Genomic DNA, 22,023 nt, shown 5'->3' on the forward strand with positions numbered 1-22,023 from the left:
TAGAATAACTTTAAACTTTCCTCTCATGTGTCTGATGGTTTTCTTAGTATATAGGCTATACAGTTAGAAAGCATATATATTTTTATTCTTGCCACTCTCAGCCCAGCACACAACTTTTATTTGTTTACACGTTTGTCTCAGCAGGTTAAACTTGATTCTTGAAGTGTCCTCTGGATGGGAAAGATGGAGAGAGAGTTGCAATGGTGGAAAGGACAGCTAGCTGCAGATATCCATCAATCGCTCCGCATCAAGGTGAGTCTATTATTATTGAGCACTACGTTTTTGACTTGTTTTGTTGACAGAAGGAGCCAAACGTGTGTTTATTGTGTTTAACAAAGCTAACCTTTTACATCCAGTAATCCCATTTAGTCTGTAGCTTTTTTCATCTTCATAAACCTGAGGATAACAGTGTTTTGTACACCTCTGTTTTTGACAATTTTCGACCTATCTCTAAACTTCCTTTTATGTCCAAAATTCTAGAAAAAGTGGTGCTGAATCAGTTGCATGGCATTCTTGAGGTATTCCAGTCTGGGTTTAAACCCCTCCACAGCACTGAATCTGCTCTTTTAAAAGTTTGTAATGACTTGTTTTTAGCTACTGACTCTGGGAACAGTGCTGTTCTTATACTTTTAGACCTTACAGCTGCCTCGACACTGTAGATCACAGCATTCTCATTTTTCGCCTGCAGCATTCTGTGGGAATCAGTGGTACTGCTCTAGACTGGTTTAAGTCGTATCTGTCTGAAAGAAGTTTTAATGTAAACCTTGATGAATTTACTTCCTCCTCTGCTCCTCTCCCGTACGGGGTACCCCAAGGCTCCATTCTTGGGCCGATTTTATTTTCCCTGTACCTGCTCCCCCTGGGCGCTATCATTAAAAAAATATGGCGTCTCATTTCATTTTTATGCAGATGACTCGCAAATCTACATGCCCCTGAAAATAAATGACCCAAACCCTCTGCAACGTCTGTCCGATTGTCTGCAGGCCTGGATGGCCTTGAACTTTTTAAAATTCAATGAAAAAAAGACCGAGGTGATAATGTTTGGACCCAGTGGTGGCCCCAATGCCCCGTCTGTGCTAGATTCTCTTGTCTCATATGTGAAACCCATTGTAACAAATCATGATTTTAAACTAGACAAACAGATCAATTCTGTGGTAAAATCCAGCTTTTTTCAGCTAAGAATTTTAGCAAAGGTCAAGCCTTTCCTTTCTCTTAATGACTTTGAGAAAGTAATACATTGTTTTATATCCACTAAACTGGATTACTGCAATGCTCTGTACATTGGAGTAAGCCAGGCTTCCCTGTCTCGCCTACAGCTGGTCCAGAATGCTGCTGCACGCCTCCTTACAAGGACAGGCAGGCGTGAACATATTACGCCTGTACTCGCCTCTACATCGGCTACCAGTCAATTTTAGAATACAATTTAAAATGTTATTGTTTGCATACAAAGCCCTAAACGGTTTAGCCCCACCGTACCTGGCAGATCTTTTAAAACCATACACACCCACACGGTCACTGAGGTCTGCTGACAGACTCCTTCTGGTCGTCCCTAAATCAAGGTTAAAGCAGCGAGGAGACAGAGCCTTTGCTGTTGCAGCTCCAAAGTTATGGACCGAATTGCCCCTCCAGGTTAGACTTGCTCCAACTCTGCCTGTTTTTAAATCTCGTTTAAAAACCCACTTCTTTTCCCTTGCATTTACAGACCAGGTACTTGTGCTTTTAGATTTAGATTATTATCTTACTAGTGTTTTGTATTGTTTTTACGTCATGTAGGAGAGTTTCTCAGTCTGTGGCTTCTGATCTGGTTTCATTGTCTCGTGCTTTACATTTGTTTCATGTCCTGTCTGTTCTTTATGTATTTATGCTATGTTTTTATACAGTTATTTATGTACAGCACTTTGTTCAACTCTGTTTTTTTTTTAAATGTGCTATAGAAATAAAGTTGATTGGATTGGATTTATATCTCCATTTAAACAATAGACGAATAACTAAAGCTAAACGTTTAGCAACTGAATCGGCATCAGTATTAAAATCAAATTATTTGTTTTAAGTACATTTATTTTTTCAAAGGGTAAACATTAACAGCTTCACTCAAATGTGAATATTTTCCCTAAAAAATTAAATATTCTGAGTTGAGGTTTTTGACTGTTGTCAGACAGTGATGACATTTCTTTCAACAATTTTTTGATTAATTAAGAATTGTATCTGTAGATTTATCAGTAATGAAAATTACTACAAGCCTTTTTTAACTAATTGATGAAAACAACATCAAGAGAGTACTTGTATGTTCACAATTTCCAGAGAGCTTAAGTAATATATTATTGATTGAAAGAATAAATCTAGCTTCTAGCTCTGTGTGTAGATTATCAGTCTAATTAACTTTTCTTCGATGATGAAAATAATAGTTTTATAGCCCAACATGTATGAGCCAGCCGGCCTGTTCCGCAGCAGCATCCTAGACTTATGAACCGCACAATATATTGAAAGGTGTGAAGGAAATATAATTACGTGGTCCTGTTGTCTATTTAAACCTGATCTAAATTAGATTACATGGAGGAGTTAAGGCTCATTAATTGAAAATGTCTTAATTAACCTCAAGCGTGATCATATTTCTCCCATGTGTCACATTAATGGAGACATCTGTCACTCGACTGGCATCTCTGAGCCGGCACGCTGCTGCCAGCTTCAAGCTGAGGGAGATTACTGCAGATCAGGTTTAGATATCGGGTGCCTGAAAGTACTAGAGATTGCATTTATGCGTAGGGCTGTATCAGATTGTGGATAGGATGTTTGTGAGCCATATATATGATTCATTCTTATACACACAGTTTACTCGTGCTGGGCTTCTGACTCAGAGTGAGACATCAATTAGACTGAAAATCTGCACACAGAGCTGGAAACTAAACAACACACCCACTCTTTTCTCATTCTGTAATGAGAGAGAGAGAGAGTGTCAGTCTAATCTAATGTTAGGTTTGATTGCCCCATATCAGCATTTTAGTGAAATCCCAAGCGACAGGCTCAGCACAGTATATACTGTATAATGCAATACCCTCGCAAATACTGCAACGTCTTTCATGGTGAATTGAGAAATGCTTGAGACTTAAACTATTAGAGTTGATTGCTTTGCGAAATCACCTGTATAAGACAACATGTCTAATTGTGTCTGTGTTTTGACTAACAGTAGGTATGTTTATTTCTGCTTCTTAAGGGCAGATTTGCTGCACTTCTCTCATATACATGACTATAAATTGAATGTGTTTGAATGTTGATCTATTGGTGGAACACAAAAGTTAGCCTGGTTTTGTATAGGTTTCACTATCAATTTTTTTTCTGGCTTAATGAATTCAAGTCAACCTGGTCTCTTAATGTTTTTCATTTGGGTTTATTTGATTATAAAAGAAGTTTGCAGGGTTCTGGTTTTCTTAATAACTCGCCTATTTTCCAGCTACAGCCCTAATATTTTCCTGTTTTTAAGATATCCACATTGGCAAGATTGCTTGCATGCTTTACAGTGTTCAGTAAGTTGTAAGACTGGATGTGTTCAGACGTTGGTTAGCTGAAAGCTCAGTAAAATGTGCACTGGTAATAAATGGTAGAGAGAGCTGTGTGTAAAAAGGCCTTCCCAGAGTGTTCAGGTTTCCTGCATGGCGCCTGCTCCCCCACAGCCTCCCCCAGCCTTAATGACGCTTGCTGCAGTGCTAATGCCCTGATGTGGGAGATAGCTGTGGTGTATAGCATGTGGCAAATTATCAGACATGCAAATCAGACGGAGGCAGCTGTGGAATCCTTAATTATGGTGCGGGTCCCCCACAAAGGCACCTTCTCCACCCCACACAGAGCCCCCCAGAGCCCCTCCAGACTCCAGCAGCCCTCCCCCCCACCCTTCACATCCACCCCCCATTCTCCTGCTGCCCTTGTACCCCCAGACAGACAGATGGACCAGAGGCTGAAGCAGTGGGAGGAGAGCAGAGTTAGGGAAGGACTGGGTGTTTGTGGCACATGCCGGGGGTGGAGTGGCTATATGTGGATTTGGGTGGGGGAACTGTTTATTTATAGATTTCAATTGAATTGTCAGTCTGAGGATCATTGTTGTTTCGGTTACGTTCAAAATAAGTTTACTTTGCACAAACCTGACAGTGTTGGTACATTTTAGGCCTCACAGCAAATTGCATTATTTTAAGTATTGACTGTAACGTGTTTTTCTTTTGAAATATGAAGATTTAAAGCCGCGCTGTGGGCTTTTATGACAGCCTTCAGTCAGGGATGTTCCTAAACAACAGTCCTGATATCATGTGGATGTTTTCTGCATTTCTCCTCGTGGAAAGACCCCTCACTGTTTGAACCTAAGCAGATTATTCTGGCAATCCTCAATCTCTTATTAAATCAAAATCAAATCCCTTTTTTTTAACACGGGTCACAGAACATTTTTTTTATTTATTTTTTTATGTAAGCAGCTTAAATTAAAGAAAGTATATCCTCGGAGTTTGTACATCCACTACTTAATGTTTATTGTTTTTAACTGTGAGGCAGATTTAGAAACTGGAGCCTTTTTGCTCTCCGGTTTTCTGTTGCTGATTGTGAAGATACCCGAGGCTGATTCAATGATAATGCCCCCGAGTGTCTTCCTTCCACTTTGAAACACATGCAACTAATTGAACATGAATAGGAGATATGCTAGGGGTGAAACCTAATCCTATCTACTCTTCAACCTCTACTGGAGAAACCATGCCCCCCCTCCCTCACACACAAACACCAGACACACACACACTCCCTCAGACCCCTGAACTGACCCAAATTAGCTCCTCTTCTCTTCAGCAATGGTGAATTAAATGGAATTTAAATGAGGCTGAAGCATAATCAAGAATATCTGACGGTTAATGGAGTTTTATTCTTCGAGTATTTTACACACAGCAGTTAAACCCAGTCAGCAGGGAACATGCATAGCTCACTATTATGCATATTCTTTACAACCCCCATGACTCTCCACCGCTTCCTCCTGCCCACCCTGCTCCTCTCACCCCCCATAGTTTGCATCCCCCTTCATCTCTCTTCTTTTTCTTCTACAGGAGCTGAAGCTACCGGTCTACAGAGCCCACTCTCCACAGATTGGTATGCGGCGGTACTTTGCAGACCTGTTGGCCATCCTGAGTAACCGCTACCAGCTATGTCCCACAGCGCGACACCTAGCCGTCTACCTGCTGGACCTGTTCATGGACCACTACGATGTGGCCGTCAAGCAGCTCTATGTCATCGCCCTCTCCTGTCTGCTCCTTGCAAGTAGGTCCATTTTTAAACTTCCACCTTGTCTTTCAAATCCATTTTGAATGGTTTGTTGGTTGCTATTAAATAAATGCTAAATCAAAACTCAGACATGTGTTTGAGTTGATACTGGAAACTTTATCGCTTTAATCTAAACCTAAGGCCTCCTTCACACGGGAACGTTTGCGTTTATGCACAGTATGCGTATTCAAAAAAGTCTTCCGTTCACATGCATTCGTTTCATTTAATGTGTCTGTTCAAACGAGACCGCTGGAAACGCTGTAGTACATATGCCGGGACTGTAAGTGGCGCTGTAACTTCCGCCAAAATACACCAAAAGCAGCGAAGAAGAGCAGCCTGGAGCAGCCCCGCAGCAATGTTGCCATGGCTACCCTTCTGTTTATGCCCCGCGGTGGATTTAGCAACATGTAGTTCATGTAATTCTCCATGTCCACTTGTTGCTGATGGTTGTGGTAGAGGAGCTGTAGATTTTGCACTAATATCTGTAGCATGGTCAGTAGCAGTAGCACTAGCAGTAGCTACTGACAGGAGGAAGTGTGTGTGGTGATTGCTGGTATTCAGCGGGATATAGTCATTTCCTCAGCATATGGATAAATGCAACGGGGAAGTTAACTGAAAGAAACCGAATCTGTGGATATTGCATCGACCGACCAAGAAGCACGTCTCTGTGGAGAGGACGGCTCAGAAAGAGAGATATTCTCTACAAACACCGGGTGAGATCGCTCCTCTGGGACACGCCGGTCCTCGTGTTTCCTTTTTTTGTGTGGATTATAAACATTTCTCTTTTTGCCGCCGACGGGCGCAGGAGCAATGAACAATAATGGCCTGGATTAGGCAGTAAAGACAAGTTTGGTGTATCGCAGAGCGGACTTTTTAATTTTGTTTGTGTTGTTTGGCTGGAAAATTGTCAATATAATGGATCAATGCATGAAATCTGACTCTGTTTATTTTGTTTAAGGAGTAAATTGGGCGTTAACAATTCTGGTTTGCCTTTTATAATATTATTTCATTCAAGAACCCCTTGTGCGTTTAATTAACACAGCTATTTTTGATAGTTGCTACAGCAGTGAGCAGGAGAGGTAGGGAGAGGTGGGGCTAGGTGGGGCTATCGTTATTTTTTCAGGAAATATTCGTATAGAGGTGATTACACGGACTCGGTTGACCCCCCAGAGCGTTTCGTTTGCAAATCTATCCACCTTGGGACCCGTTATCGTTTGTGGAGTCAGTTTCTATCGGCCTCGTGTAAATAATAGGGCTATACGCACGCGAAACTATGCAGATACAAGCAGTTTTCTCCTCGTGTAAACGGCGCCTAAGTCTACTTCAGAAGTCACTCAACTAAGATAATGCTTTGTGTGTGTGTGATCTTGAGCATTCTATTTGGACTGTTCCTGTAAATGCAAAAGAGCCCCATTTTAAGTTTGCTGTGCTAAGAGAGATACTGTGACTGTGGTTTATGCACAGATGGCACAAGGTGAAACACTTCCTGCAACAAGGCTAATTTGAGATACGCTCAAGAGACCGTTGCAGATTTTTTTTTCTTCCAGCTACACTTTTCAAACTGATCTGATAGCCTGCGTCGCCAGTTTACTGTAGCTGCAATGTTGGTTAAAAACAAACAAAACAAGGTTTCCATTGCAGTGGGATGAGTGTGCCATTGTTTGAGGACAAACTGGTGGATTATGCTTGTGTCTGCAGAACTTCTTGTATGTTTTTGATTCTGGCTGCAATAACATGCCTGCGGTGGCTGCTGTTACTTAAGCTGCCAGCTAGTCGGTTTGATATGAACTAGTATCACACCTGCCAAGGTCAAAGGTCTGATTTATTTTTTCCTTTCGTCATTGTAAAATGTGATTTGTTGCAGAGAACAACCTATCCCCAATCCTCATACAAATGCATTTTGTCCTTAGGCTGATTCTCTAATGAAACTTTAATTTGTATTCAGCCTTTTTTTCCATACCTTAAGGATAAGTATTAATTGGTGGCAGTAATAGATAGGTATAGCCGAAGCCTGATGTAGCTAATTCCTCTGTGTCATACAGCCCTACTGTTGTACAAGAGCTACGATGACTGTGTAGCACAATATTACTGGATAAACGTGGGCTCTGTAGTTTATTTTGACTTATCACACATACACTCTTGCTTCCCCAAAAACCTGAACGCCTCATTTGAATTAATCTGGGACTTGATGTCATAGACAAATTAACAGTTTCTTCCTGTTTGAGTTATGTTTGTTTAAAACTACGGTAAGCTGTTTCAAAAGATGACGGCACCTTAAAAAAAAGGCTAGCAGTCTTCAGTTGTAACTAAATGTATTGAGCTGGAGGATAGGGAAGTTGGAAATTGTATTTTTTAAGAAACCCGCATTATCATTCAAATGTCATACTTGTTGATTACACTGTGCCGATTTTAAAACAATCCTTCCTTAGACTGTTAACCGGTTGATGTGAGACCTTTGCATGTCTCTTTCATTCTCAAGCGGCCCGTGTTTCTGCAGAAGTGATGACAACTAGAAGCCAACATGCTTCTCTGCTGTGAAATGTAAAACTGTGTCTTTTGTGTGTGTTTTGTGTAAAGCAGGTATGGTAATCATTCTCCCCCGCTGATGCGTGGTTCAGGTTGTGTGGTAGTTATTAGTGTCTCTGTGTCTGTCTTGTGATTAACAGACTGTGAGGTTTTCTGTATATTAGTGCAGCCCTTGGCATCATGGGTAATTAGACTAATGATGCCGTCAAAGTGGGAGTCTGGAAAAGGGCCCGCTCACTTGGGAGCGCTCAGTGTATGCGCTTTTGTGTGTATGTGAAGTCGCACACAGGCCATCTTTGCAATCAGAGCAGTCTCTTTGGTGCAATACATTTGAATACGACACTTGAAAGAGGTTTTATTTTAAAGCAATCTCATGAGAATCCAAAAATAGCTTTGAGAGATGGCTGTTGAAGTTAAATAAATATTATCAAGCCAACCTGGACAGAGGTGCTTCTCCTATCCTTCAATAGATGAATCTGGTTTTATACTGAGTCCTTTGATTGTGGCTCTCGGTTAGTGAGACTCTCTTCTCTCTGCTCTCCTGCCTCTGACTCCTGCTCGACTCTAGGGAGTCTCAGCCGTGATTGATGAAGGCTTGAAAGGGCGTTTGAATCAAAGTTGTCTTGGTTTTCTTTTCTGTCCTGAGGTGCTTTGGAATCTGGCCTAGTTATTGAACAGCCTCCCCAGGTCCCACTGCCTGCCGTTGACAGCCACACATTGTCTTTCTTTAAAATGTTCCGGCTTCCGCACCCGGTTAATTAATCGCTACTTCTTTTGTCCTTCTCAGCAGTCAATGCTTAATCCTGTTACTCTTTTGTGTCTATATGTTTTGAGGGTGCTTGAGTGTGCATGTGTTTGTTCATGGATGAGCTCTTCATTAGCAGGAGTGAGATTATGGTCAGTTTTATTAACTGTTGGGATCCTAGTTAGAGACCTTACTTAATTCCAGAAAATCCAATTACTCCACGAAACCAGAATACTGAGGCATATTAATGTGGATTTCAGTGAAGACAATTTGAGTATACTCTGCATATTTCTATTTAAAAAATCGGTCCGCATACCCAAACCTAAGTTTCTATTGTGTTACATTCCATGAAGTCCTGCCGTGCTCACATCAGTCTTCCTGACAGATCTCGGTCCCTGAAGTCAGAGCTCTGCATACTGCAGCTATTTGTTATGGTAAATGACATCACAGATGGGCCTCTGTTGCCAGCTAGTATACATTGTCCCAAGGTTTAATTCTGTCTATTTATATATTTTGTTTGTTGTTTGGCTCTTGGTTATGATCATTGGATGCTTGGTGTATATCTCCCGCAAGGTTATATTGAAACTGGATTTAATCTACTTTGTTCAACGGACTTAATTCAGTAAAGGGTCTCTAAAGGAAACAAAAAAAGAGCATCCTGCATTTGGAACGCACAAGAAGCTCAATGATATGGACTACACAGTGCACTCAGGCAGGCCTCAGAGCCCGGGGGCGGGGAGGAACTGTGTGCTGAGGGGCACCTGCCATATGCTCTCCGAGTCAGGCCTCAAACAAAAGCCCGTCAATGCAAGCAGGACAGCCAGCCAGCCAGACCATTCGCAGAGAGGGGGAGGGGAGCTGAGGCGTGGAGGTTGTTGTTTGTATGGAGGAGATTTGCTGTAAGCTAACGTTGCTAAATGAGTAGATGTCGCTGTGGCAACCTTGTGATCAACCTATGATTTTGTTGTTTATCTACTTGAGATTCATATTGACGTGTTATTCACTAGAGATTTTCCCACAAAAGGGTACTGCTTTACTGCCACATTCAACCGACCGGGCTCTGGTGTCCTTTTACCTTTGGCTGCTGGCTCTGTTTCCTCTTGGTTCTCTCACCTTGTCAGGGACAGGCAGAGCGAACCAGTCCTGGGACAGGGCGGCCAGTAAAAGCAGCCCCACATCCCTGGGGGGGTTGGGAAACGAATGGAGCTGTACTTCAAAGGCAGGTCGGCTGCTGATGTTAAACAGGGTAGAAAGGGAGAGAGAGGTGGTGGCCTGCAAAATGGGACATGTTAGAACTGAACCACCCAGCAGGGGGCCCTGAATTGTAGATGAATGGGGAACCCACCTCCCCTTTATCCCCTCTCAGAGGTTTGACAATAATTCTGATTGAACTCTTGTCATGTGGGGATCTCATAATTAAAGGAATTATGTAAAAATGTACAGATGGGCTTAAAAAAGTTAATATTATTCATTGTAATCACACACCAATTCACCGCTGTGTTCATCCGAGTGATTCTGTGTAATTATAATCCACAATCACAAGTCATATTTCGTAGTTGTGTCATGCCTGAGGCTCTTTTTGCCCATACCCCCAGTCGATAGATACCCCCAAAACACACCACACATACTCACACACACATCATTGCTGTGGGCTGGGTTAAGATTCTCCTAGGTCACCCAGGCATGAGCATCAGGGGTCAAGGGTCGGCCCGGGCCTACATTGTGAGAGGTCCCGGGGCCAGGGGTGGCCACACGGAATTCTGTGATGGAGCTGTGACCAATTTCATTGACCCAATGAAAAATGAACTAGCAATTAAAAGGAGTTTCAGCAGAAGAGGAAATTCCTTGAATTAACTTTCAAGTCGAGGAGAAAAGATGAAATTGGAGAGGAACATTTCAATAAATTATAACAAAAGGAAGCATGGAGAAAATGTTGAAACATAAATTCACATGTTTTTATTTTTTAAATATAGGATTAATGTGTAGCTCAGCTGCAATGTCCCCACTATGAGTCTTGTATGATGTAAATTATTCCCATTTTCTTCCGGTTTCGCTGTGTCAGTTTTTCCATTAAGAAATGTTCATCAACATTTACTAGCCTCCAGCTCTGTGTTGCAGGGAAATGATAAAAACTGTAAAAGCCTAACATTTATTGTAGTGACCCTATTTTCCTTTTAGAGGAGTTTAACTTTTTGAAAGGGTGACCAAAATGGACGAATGAAGCGCAACAGAAACAGAGTTCTTTGTCTCAGTGTGAGAATACAGCTCTCAGGTTTCCTAGCAGCCCCCATTACTCAAAACCCCTCCGCCCCTCCTCCTCCTCAAACAGCACACCTGGGAGGGACCCTTACCTCTCCCTAACCCCTGACTCCTAACTTCTCCCTGTTTCCTTGACCTTTCTCTTCATCACCACCACCTGCGGGTGCCCTGAGCGAGGATAGGTGTCCTGTAGTCGCAGAGTATTCAAAGGTAGTTTGTGTTGATGAAAAGGAAGGCAGTTTTTTCTCCGTTAGCAGTGTCTCTTTCTTGCTCGCTTACTTATGATATGATCATTTAGCCCCCTGCATTCCAGGTAGGCTGTACTCAGAGGAGAGGAATGCACCGTGTCTCTCGGGCCACATCCACACTGACTAACAGAACAAAGGGCTGCATTTGTGTTGTTGCTACATAATACCAATGAGAAGGTGACATGCAAATCAGGACGTCCAGTTTAATGACTAAACCTTAAGCACTGAATCAGGGTTTGTTAATATTTGATGTGCCGTAATCCTACAAACAAAATAAACAGTTTGATGCTCTTTTTTTCCTCAGCACTTTTATCTAACTTTCTGTTGTGCTGCAGATAAAGGCGAACCAGAATCAACTTTGGTGCCCTGTGTTGTTTTGCTGGAGCCCACCCATGCTGTGCCAACTCATTGAAATGAATGAGACCACAGTCTTGTCACACAGGCTGTGATCTACACATGAGTCCGTTTTCTTTTTTACAGTAATTCAAACCGCTTTGTGGCTCTCATCATACTGTACTCCTGTAGGTCCCTCTGAAGTTGCTTTGTTTTCTTTTTTCAAAGCTTTCGGGCATCGCATGTCTCTCATGTGCCGGGTCACCCTCTGTAGTAAACCAGAGGAGTAATCACAGAGCACAATGAGGAGATTGACTTGCACGGTGTCTCTCTTTAAGATCAAAGCGGCTGGGGTTGTGTGGAGATTGGGGAGCATTGATGGCGTTTTATGGCAGCGTCTGTGTGGACATAGCAGTCTAGCAGCAGACGGGTCCAGAGGATATGAGGGTGAGAGAATGGGGCGAGTGTGGACTGGGCTGTGGAGGGAGCCCTGATGGCTGTAATCAGCGCGGTTTCATTCTGCTTCCTGTTCTGGTAGGGAGATCTCATTATTGCCTCTCTGCTAATTACCCCTCTGGCCGGTTAGGCTGCCCCCCCTTCATGCTCTCTCCCTCTCTCCCCTGCTTAATGGTGGGTCGCAACATCAGTGGTAAAACTCGCACTCTATAGGAAGACGACCCACTCACTCAGACATGAAGAAGTAAATGAGGTCCTTGAAAGACACTGCACACAGTTGTTGATTGAAGGACGCACTTCTAACTGCAGCTCGGAAAGCCAATACAGCCCTTATTTTTAGTGTTTCGTTGCCATGGATTCAGATTAGAGGCTAATATTTACCCTAACAGAAGGGTTGTTGTACTGGATGCAGATTTTGACAAAGCTGATGCATAACTTAATATTCCTAGAAATCCTGAAACAACAGCTAGGAAGCAACGATAAAGTAAGAGAACAACTCAAGAATACCCAACAAGAAAAAAAAGCAGATATTTAATGTCTCAAAAGGAGTAGAATGAATTTAACACAATCATGTCTCTTCTTTTTGAAGTATTTTATTATTAAACTTAAGGTAAATAATCGAAGTTTCCGCCTTAGTGTTCATACTCCATACCCGCCTTAATTACCAGAATAAAACAAAAGAAACCACAAATAAAAAATAAAAACTACATATCCTGCACCGTCTTAAAAAAAAAAAGTTGTTAAACGCTGTAAATCTTTTGATTTCCTCACTAGAGTTGGTCCATAAATGAACCCATTTAAATGTTCTACAATGACACTTTGATTGTTTGTTTTGCATACAAAGTGTCTCTTATTTGAAACCACATTTGAATACCTTTGGCTAATGACTGTTGTTTAGCTCTCTACATGATTTGAACCGTTTCGTAAACCAAATGTATACATTTTAGCACAATTATGTATATCGGCCTCAAATAACCATCACTGGCTGCAATGAGTCTCCACGTCGTCCTTCTCAAAGCGAGTGTAGCTAAAGCACATGCTTGAGAGGGAAGCCTGTATCAGAGTAACCTGATACCCCCTCGCCCTCATTCTTAACTTTGAGCAGAGGAGGCCTGTGGGACTCTTGGATTAAAGGCAGAGTCACCCCTCTCCATTGGTCACACGGACCCCCAAGGCCTCAGGGCTGTTGCCATGGAGAAGAGGATATCTTGGGGAGGGGTTCACTGTAATGCTACGCTGCAAAGTCTTTGAGGATATGGAGAGGGTGAGAGGGACAGAAATATGGGGGTTCTGGCTGAATGTTTGTTTTTCATAGAAAGCGTTAGGCTTGTTTAATCCACAGTTAGTGCTCCACACTCTGCAAGCCGGTAGCGATGTTTCCTGAGTGCGTTATAGCTTAGCGCTACAGCCAGATGTTCAGCAATAGTCAGCTTAATTGCTAATGCTAAGCAGGCTCTTGTTATGTTTTGTTGCACAGCATCCTGTAGCTACATGATGATTATATTTATAATGTAATACTGAAAGGAACAAAGAACTATCATCACCTCGTATCAAAACATGGCTTTTTTTTTATGAAGATATAATGACAGAGAGTCCGGGCAGTTGTCCCTTTTGCCTTTTCACATCCTTGTTAGTGTGACTATTTTGGCTATGATTTACAAAAAGAGGATCTTACCAATTAAATATTCATATAAAATATATAATATGTTATATCTTAATTTTCAGTTCATCTATATGGATTTTTCTTTTTGAATTAAAACAACATTTTAAAGACCTAATAGAGAAAAAGCTGTTCTTACGTTTGAGGAGCTGAATGTGTTCTATTATTAGTTTATGATTAGTTGAAAATGATGAATTGATTATAAATTGTTGCAGACTACTCCTCTGTTCTGTTGCAGTCATCTTTCATGGTTATGTGTAGTCTATCTTCGTGTCACTTTTTAAAACCAATGCTTATACACAAATTGCACTAAACGGTGTTCAGTGACCTGACTGCATCTCTTTCTTTCTCTGCAGGTAAATTTGAGGAGAAGGAAGACCGGGTTCCCAAACTGGAGCAGCTGAACTCTCTGGGCTTTATGTGCAGCCTGAACCTGGTGCTCAACAAGAAGGATCTCATCAAAATGGAGCTTCTGCTGCTCGAGACCTTTGGCTGGAACCTGTGCATGCCCACACCAGCCCACTTTATTGACTACTACCTCCACGCCTCGGTGCAGGAGGGCGACCTGTACAACGGCTGGCCGCTCTCCTCCCTCTCCAAGACCAAGGCGTTCATGGACAAATACACTCACTACTTTCTGGAGGTCTCACTGCAAGGTGGGTGTAGGACAAATGATCAAGCCTTGTTTCTTTCAGAGGTGTCGGACATTGATGAATTAGCTTGTAGAAACATTTTCTGATCCTTATTTTCTATTGTCTTTTTTCTTTTTTTTAGACCACGCCTTTCTAAGTTTCCGACCATCCCAGGTTGCTGCTGCATGTGTGGCAGCATCTCGTATTTGCCTTCAGATTTCTCCAAGCTGGACGACTGCTCTGCATCTACTAACAGGCTACACTTGGGAACACCTCACCCAGTGCATCGAGCTCATGCTGCTGTAAGGAACACACACTCACTCACTCTCACTCTCACTCTCACTCTCACTCTCACTCTCACACTCACTCTCACTCTCACTCTCACTCTCTCACACACACACACACACACACACACACACACACCCCCAAAAGGTCTCATAGAAAGCGAGTCTGGCAGTCTTTTGAAGTGTAGTGGGCAACTCAAGTTAGATGACATCAGGGCCCCTATCCTTGTTCATTTTTGTTGCCATGGTTTTGGATTACAGGATGCCTGTGTTTTTTAAACAGTCAAGGTTTATAATGTTTTTGTTCATCAGGTTAAGCCTGTCCACCTTTCTGATAGTGTCATTTAACAACTGTCATTAAATTGCACATTTCTTGGTTGGCAGCTGTGCGCATTTATTTGTGTGCATCTGGGTTAGTGTAATTGTTTGCACATGTTCACACTAAATTGTGGAGGATTAAAAATGGTTGGTAGAGACCAATCTCTACCCCATAAATGGATTTGTAGCCATTTTCTCTGGAAAGTCTTCCACCCACATTGCTCTCTACACCAGCAATGCAAGGATGGTTTAAGTTATAATTAAATTGATTCATCCAAATCCCTGTTCAAGTCCCTTGAACCACAGAAATAAGAGTGTTGATGAAGCGTTAACTATTAGCCAGCGTTTCGCTAGCTTTACCTTAGCTAACTTAAGCTGTGAAAAGATTGTGAAAATGTGGCTTTACTTAGTAATGTTAGCTTCTTAAAGACATGGCATTATAAATAGGCAACAGGAAAGAAGAGAGCTGGTTGAGGTTTGCTCAACTATTATTGGAGCACAGAGCAAAAAGAGTCAATTCTTCCATATTTGTTGAGTCATTTCTCATCTATTTTCTATGTCTTACCTTTCCTTCGCACAGTGCTCATGACAATGACGTGAAGGAGGCCAACAAGACCAAATCCACTCCTCCTCACCGGCCCTCCTCCCTGCAGTCTCAGCCTCAGACCTCTCACCTCTCCCCAATGTCTGCCATCCAGAGACCAGCCTCCTCCACCTCCTCCTCCACCTCCTCCACACCACAGCTGCTCTTTCAGCCGGACAGTTTCGCACACCTTACCCAGCATTCCCCGTCCCTGTCCCAGCTGCAGGCGCTGGCTGACTCCCAGGCTCTGGGGCCCATGGTGAACATGTCTCAGGACTTCCTTCAGAGCCACAGGATGGGCCTCCTCACTGGGGCTTCTTCCATGACTCCTGGGGGGGGGTTCCCCTCATACCCAAGCTTGACCTCAGGCCTTCAGCCAGGGGCCCGTGCTCTGCCGCTCCAGGGCCCCATTTCTGTGCAGATGGCCCTAGCTGGAGAGCCACGCCACTGTCTGAGTATGGCCTACAGCGGGGGCTACCTGGGGTCCCATCACACTTTCACAGCCGGCTGCTTTGACAGGTGACGCCAGGAGACGGAGAGGGAACACAAATCCATGCGGGACTGCACTGCTATGTTTCCGAGCCAGTTCCCCACCCCAAAATATCCTTTTGCAGACCTCCTGTCTCTCTCCGTCAGCTCCGCTACACCTTCAGCTTGTCCAACCCCCTCGTCCCAAACACAGAGACGCCTCAAACGCAAGCAGAGGTCCAAATGCAAGACAGACCCTGTGGAAATCATCACACTGACGTGACAAATACTCCACCATCATGAAATACAGAGGCATTGCAAAGATGCTGTTTCCATTCTCTGAACTGGTTTTAAAAATCAATGTTATTATGAGACTGTCATCACTGTGAATGAGATGGAAGCAGCAGTGTGATCCAACACCCACCTCGTTCAGTGCCTGTTCTCAGTCATGTGATAGCTGAGCCATTTTTAGAGGAACACAGAACACAAAGCATCTGTGATAAGGATATCTTGCTGCTTGAAATTATTGTTTTTAATTTCTAATCCCAAAAATGTAACATGTTGGACAGGGAGAATTAGGCAGGTGTTTGATTTTGTTCTTGAGCCACCATTTGAGAGACAGACAAGAAGAAAAACAGTGTCCGGGAACATCGATCCGACTCCTGTAGTCTCTGTTGGAGATGAAGGACCCCTCTGGGTATTCCTCACTGCATTAGCCCTCGGAGGAATCGAAGAATTCATTGCTTTGAGCACAGCAGGTAAAGTCCGCAGTGTTTCATCTTGTCTTTACTCCTCTTGCTGTCCTTGGCGTCTCTCCCACCTCCAAAGTCCAGCCTTGTGGCAGAGCGGACACTCATCCAGGTGAAACTGTGTCTCTCTGGAACCTCCAGGCTTTGTCATACTAAAGTTTTAATGTTGGTGTCTCTGCACCGCTCAAAGAATATAACACAAAATGATGTGACTGGACCAGAAGGAGCCGTGGACGTTATTCGTGTATTGTAAATAAGAATTGCTGCTGCCTTCTCATGAACTGTTGGTTCTGTGTCTGTGTTAATGACTCCGATGTTTACATGAACCACTAATTATCAGGGACTTGAACAAGATTACTTGAATATGATGCCATTGAAACATGCCATAGCTTTTATTTATGATCATTATTTCTCTCGATTTCCATTTTTGTTTGATATAGTGTAGCTTTTCTTTTACCATCTTAGAAACACACCATTGATTAATTATAGCTTTCTTTGTACCTGTTCATAGAAACTGTTTATTCAGGCTCAGGTTTCAAGGCCGAAACAAGCAGCCTTCCCATTATCCTGTGCTCTTATGCTTTAAAGTGGATGCTAGTGCAGCATCTGTGGGGGCTGGAATAATCCCCTTCTTCATCACTGGACCATTCTCTGCTGTGTAGTCGGTAACTGAATGCATGAAGCAGTCTGTTTGCATCGCGGTGGAACAACCTCATGGTCACTGGTTTCACACATCTGTGGGCAGTCCGCGGTAATTGCCTCCAAGATTTCTGAAGCTGCAATCCCCAATCTTCCACTTCCTGTTAACGTATAAACACATCCAGATTGCCAGTTTCGATCACATGGGTTTCCCCACTGGTTACCATGGTAATGCCTTAAACGACGGCGGGCCTCGCGCTTTGGGATGTTGTTAAACTCATTTGGGTATGTAACGAATGATTATTTTCTTGATAACATACAAAACATTTTGAAGAAATTGTAAAAGATAACGGCGTTAAGTTCCCACAGCGCTCATGTTTTTTTTAAATTAAATGGCCTGCTTTATTTGACCTGCTGTCAAATAAATGTTCAGCTCCTGACCACTTAGGATGAAGAAAAGCATCACCTTTGAGAAGCTGGGGATGCAGAAGATATTTTTTGCATAAACAAAATTACAAAACCGATAGCTTTTCTCTCTTTCGAATGACAAATGAAGCCCGTGATCTCTGCAGCTCGACTGAAGACCCTCAGATGTTGACTGAAAAATGTTGTGGTGGACATAGGCCATCTTACCGTGTCGTGCCTTGTCCTGAGCAGCTGCCGTGCTTGAGCTGTGAGTCTTAAATCCATACTCTGAGAAGCATTTCTCAGATAACACTACATGAAGCCTTCTGAAACTACAATAATCACAACTCATATCTACAGCTTTGTCTTCCGACCCCTGAGTAAACAACCTGTTCATTTACTTTCCGGTGATATGAGCTAAGATACTATGCCTTTGTTTTAACTTTTTATGTACAGTTTTGTTATATTTTTTACATTCCTTTTTTCAGTGTATTTTAGTTAAAGCTTTTTGTGATCCTCCCGATGAATGCCGCTGGTGTGAACTAGATTTTGTTTTTAGAGTACAACTTGCTCTTTTCCTCATTATTCATGAGCAACTTCTCACTGAGGTGTCAAAGGTGCAATATGATGTTTTTCTGTTTAAACTGACCACAGCCATCACTGTCTCGTGTACACCACTGGTTCATCTTTTGTAACTTATTTTTGATAATTGTGTGATTTGAGCTGCTGCAGCTTCATCTCCTTCACAGGGCAGTGGGCTCTGAACACAATGAATATGTTGCATATTGCAGCCACTTCCGTTGAGTGATAGATATTACTAAATGCTTTTGTCTTTTAGCTAGAGATGCAGTTGTTCCTCCTGTGAAAGGTGCTGATGTCTCTCACACCAAACAACACTTGTCTAATGTGATAGTAATGAAAACACAAACACCACAAACTTCCAATTTATATTTTTGTATTATTTTGTACCAATATGTAGTTTTGGTGTATGTGACACCGAATGATAGAAGGATTTCTTTTATCATGATTTGCCACGGAAAAATAAACACAAAAGTGAACTGAGTGTCTGAAGGGTGTGTATCTTCACTGACGACAGACGGGTTCCCCTGCACTGCTCTGATTGGTTCAGGGGCAAGACAATGCAGCAGCTCCAGTGATAAACCCCGCTGGCTTTACACAACCCTCCAGCTGTGACCACATGCTGTCAATGCAACACATCTGTCGTCCAAACAGCACTACACCAGTACGGCCAGTGGTGAACTGTAACTCAGTACATTTACCCTGCTTTATACCTTATTAAAAATGTTAGGTAATTCCACTACTTCTGCTTTACACTTCCTCTTTGCTAAATTTTACAGATATTGTTTGTTTGACTTTTCTACTTTTACCTTACAGCTGTGGTTAATTGTTACTTTGCAGATTTATTCTGGCAAACAAACATAAATATATATTAAACTGGCTGTCTTATCAATGTTTAAAGTTGGTAAACTAACTTGAACTGTAATAGCTACTAAAACAAATGATAGCGTACATAGCGTGGCTCAGCTGCTGAATGAGTACTTGTATTTTTTATAATCTTCAATATATTTAATCCATGCTTTAGTTTACATTCTGAATGGAGCGTTTCACATTCTACATGAATATTGTATGCAAGTTATTGCAGCTAAATTATGCACATATTCTATCCACCATTGACATTTGCACAATTTGTATTTGAGGTCAAACCGAAAGCAAATAATCTCTCCCTGTTACCAAGAGCGGAATAGTATATCAACGAGCAGACAAAGTAATAATTCAGTATGAGAGAATGAAGTTCAGTCTCTGCTGCTTCTTAAGTCCTCCTCCACAGCTCAGTCAGAGCTTTCTGTGTTTTAACAACATTTGGATCTATAAAAAATCCATTCAGTGTCTCTCACACACGACACATTATACCCCAGCACAATGCTTGTAGACAGACCGCCCTCCTCGTGTTGGACGCAGCACAGAGGACCGCGGACATTTGTAGGCCTCCGCTCTGTTCTCTCAAACACAGCAGGATCTTTAATTCATCATGCAACTGAGGCGTTTTCATTGTTTTTTCCCCATAAATTTGGAACACAAATACTTAATCATATCAGCTCACAGATCTTTAATAATCATTAAGTTAAGTAGAAACATTTGAAGAAAATATAGCAATCCACATGCTCCTCAAAATAAGCCTGAAACGTAATTAACTGGGCAAACAGAATAAACAGCAATCAGTATTTGGTACACACTTTATAGAATTTGTGTATTTAAAAAAAAAAGTGTGTGTTTATGTTGAGATTAAGTGTTTTTCTGAAGAGGCTGCTCGTTTCTCTTTAGTGTGTCCTGCATGAAGAAAAGGGAGGGCAGAGAGAGCTGCTCAATGTTTGGGGGTCTTATTACATTTGCTTAATACTTTTTTACATTTAATTAGCCTTATCAACACCTGGACTGTGCCATAAACTGGTGGCTAATCTCAATGATTAGTAAATCACCGTTGGGGTTCATGCCAATGCACATTTGTATTAATTCATTTGTGTTAACTGAAATCAGCACACAACTCTTACAGGTTAAAACAGCCACCTTTTAAAATAATTTACTTGCATCTACCATCTACACAAATTACATTTGTCTGTGATGCTTCATTAAACTGTAAAGGTAGCATACTAAAGAAAATATATACGAGTCTAAATAGACCAATATATATAGGGGTAACAATACCTTACTCATTACTTTATTAATGAAAAATCTAATGTTTTCAGGTATTTAAAATGTGTGCAAGAGAGGTCGTTATTATGGAAATCATCATTCAATGAGTTCCAATAATAAAAATAAAAATGTTACTAAAGAAAAAGCAGTTCACTGAATTTAAGCTTTGAAAATGGTCAGTCTGTATAATAAAAATGTGATGTCATGCCCCATAAGTACATGTGACCAGAAACAGCTACCTTCCCTTCTTTTGATGTTTGATGTCAAAATCATTAAAATCTCCATTTTTACAACGGCTGCAAAAGCCAGAGATTCTTTTATGAGCAAGTTCTCATTTTTTGTATTTTTTATAGTGAAATGCAGCATGTCTAATTGTTAGGACAAGGGGGTGAATGTGAACAAGACTGTGTTATAGAGGGACCAATGTGTTACTGTTTTCACACAACAAAAGAGAATCAATGGAGAACTATATACTCCCTCATTTATCCATTAAAAGAAGCAAACGGCTCACTGCTGAACACATTTGGATTTGTACCTGAAATTCTGATAGAACCGAAAAAAGTTATTGTTTTTGAACACCATCAAAACAAATGACATCTTTACAAATGTGAATGTACCCATAATAAACCCCATGAAATGAAAGTGTGAGAGGCATGCTTCCTCTGATGTTTCATTGAGGTATGAGGGCGCCTCGCGGTGGTGACAATGGGAAAGTGCAGCTCTTCCTTCACTAACAACAGCCCTTTGGAAAGCACTCCTCGGCTAATAGTAATATATAGATAATTAATTTGTTCATGATTTAATTTCAGTATCAGCAGCTTTATATTCATGGCAGCTGAAGGTGTCCTTGTTGAGGTGTGTGAAATATATTTCTCTAATGCAGGTCAGAGAAGACGTTCATTAATAGCATCAATGTCCACAATTTAGATCCAGTGCTGTTTGATTTTAAGAATGTAGGTATTTTGGTCCTGCTTTATGTTAGTGAAACTCAGAGGACGAACTGGCCTTGTCAAAAAGCTCAAGGTGATTTTCTTTTATTGTACAAACATGGTTGCCGTTTTAGTACCATTTTGCTACATAATGACAACAATGCAAACTAAGCAGCTCTATAGTCTGGTGATGGAGAAGGTTGATTGTTCTTGAATACCCTTTGGGCTCTTCTCAAGCATCCCCCTTCTATATAGCTTGCTATCAATGGTGATTTCAGAGCCCTTCTGTGCTTGACCGTGCAGATCCCAGGCCAGTTCCTAATGTTCCCTGTCGGCAGGCTCTGTAAAAGTTAACAAAACCTTGGCAGGAGGATTTTGCCTCGTCATGTGTTTTTACCAGGATGAAGATGTGTGATGATGACCATTTAAGGTTGTTTGTGATGCTGATTTCCAGGAACTTAAAACTGTTACTTTGCTCCACCTTAACTCCATTGATGAAGACAAGGGGGTGTCTTCTAACTTTTAGTAGTAGGTTTTAATTGTAAAAGAAAGGGGAAGTAGACACAGTTAGCTAGTATTTAAAAAAACAAACATTTACATTTTCAATTGAAAGCAGAGTAAAGATATTGATATTAATGCAACATCAATCAACATTTTACTTTGGGTATTTTGTTCACATTGACTTGATTGTGGGTTTCTCAGCTGATCAGTCACGTTTGATTATCAGGCTGAACTGCCATCTCTTTCAGTATTCTTGATGAAATGAAATGATATAACATTTCTACAATCACAAT

At 41.7% G+C, this 22,023-nt stretch overlaps 1 protein-coding gene across 2 annotated transcripts in view; it reads left to right on the forward strand.

Annotated features, from left to right (window-relative positions):
• Positions 1-18,655, forward strand: part of ccnjl (cyclin J-like) — a 20,070-nt gene extending 1,415 nt beyond the window's left edge. Inside the window, exons 2-6 of one of the 2 annotated variants that reach the window (XM_034121410.1) lie at positions 142-252; positions 5,070-5,280; positions 13,867-14,166; positions 14,285-14,444; positions 15,325-18,655. In XM_034121410.1, the coding sequence (XP_033977301.1) occupies positions 175-252; positions 5,070-5,280; positions 13,867-14,166; positions 14,285-14,444; positions 15,325-15,850 (1,275 nt within the window). In that variant the 5' untranslated portion in view covers positions 142-174 and the 3' untranslated portion in view covers positions 15,851-18,655. The remainder of the gene's footprint in view (positions 1-141; positions 253-5,069; positions 5,281-13,866; positions 14,167-14,284; positions 14,445-15,324) is intronic. The other variant, XM_034121411.1, reaches the window with a different exon arrangement.
• Positions 18,656-22,023: the final 3,368 nt, after the last annotated feature.

This window comes from Trematomus bernacchii, unplaced genomic scaffold, assembly GCF_902827165.1.
Source record: "Trematomus bernacchii unplaced genomic scaffold, fTreBer1.1, whole genome shotgun sequence".
Lineage (NCBI taxonomy): Eukaryota > Metazoa > Chordata > Actinopteri > Perciformes > Nototheniidae > Trematomus > Trematomus bernacchii.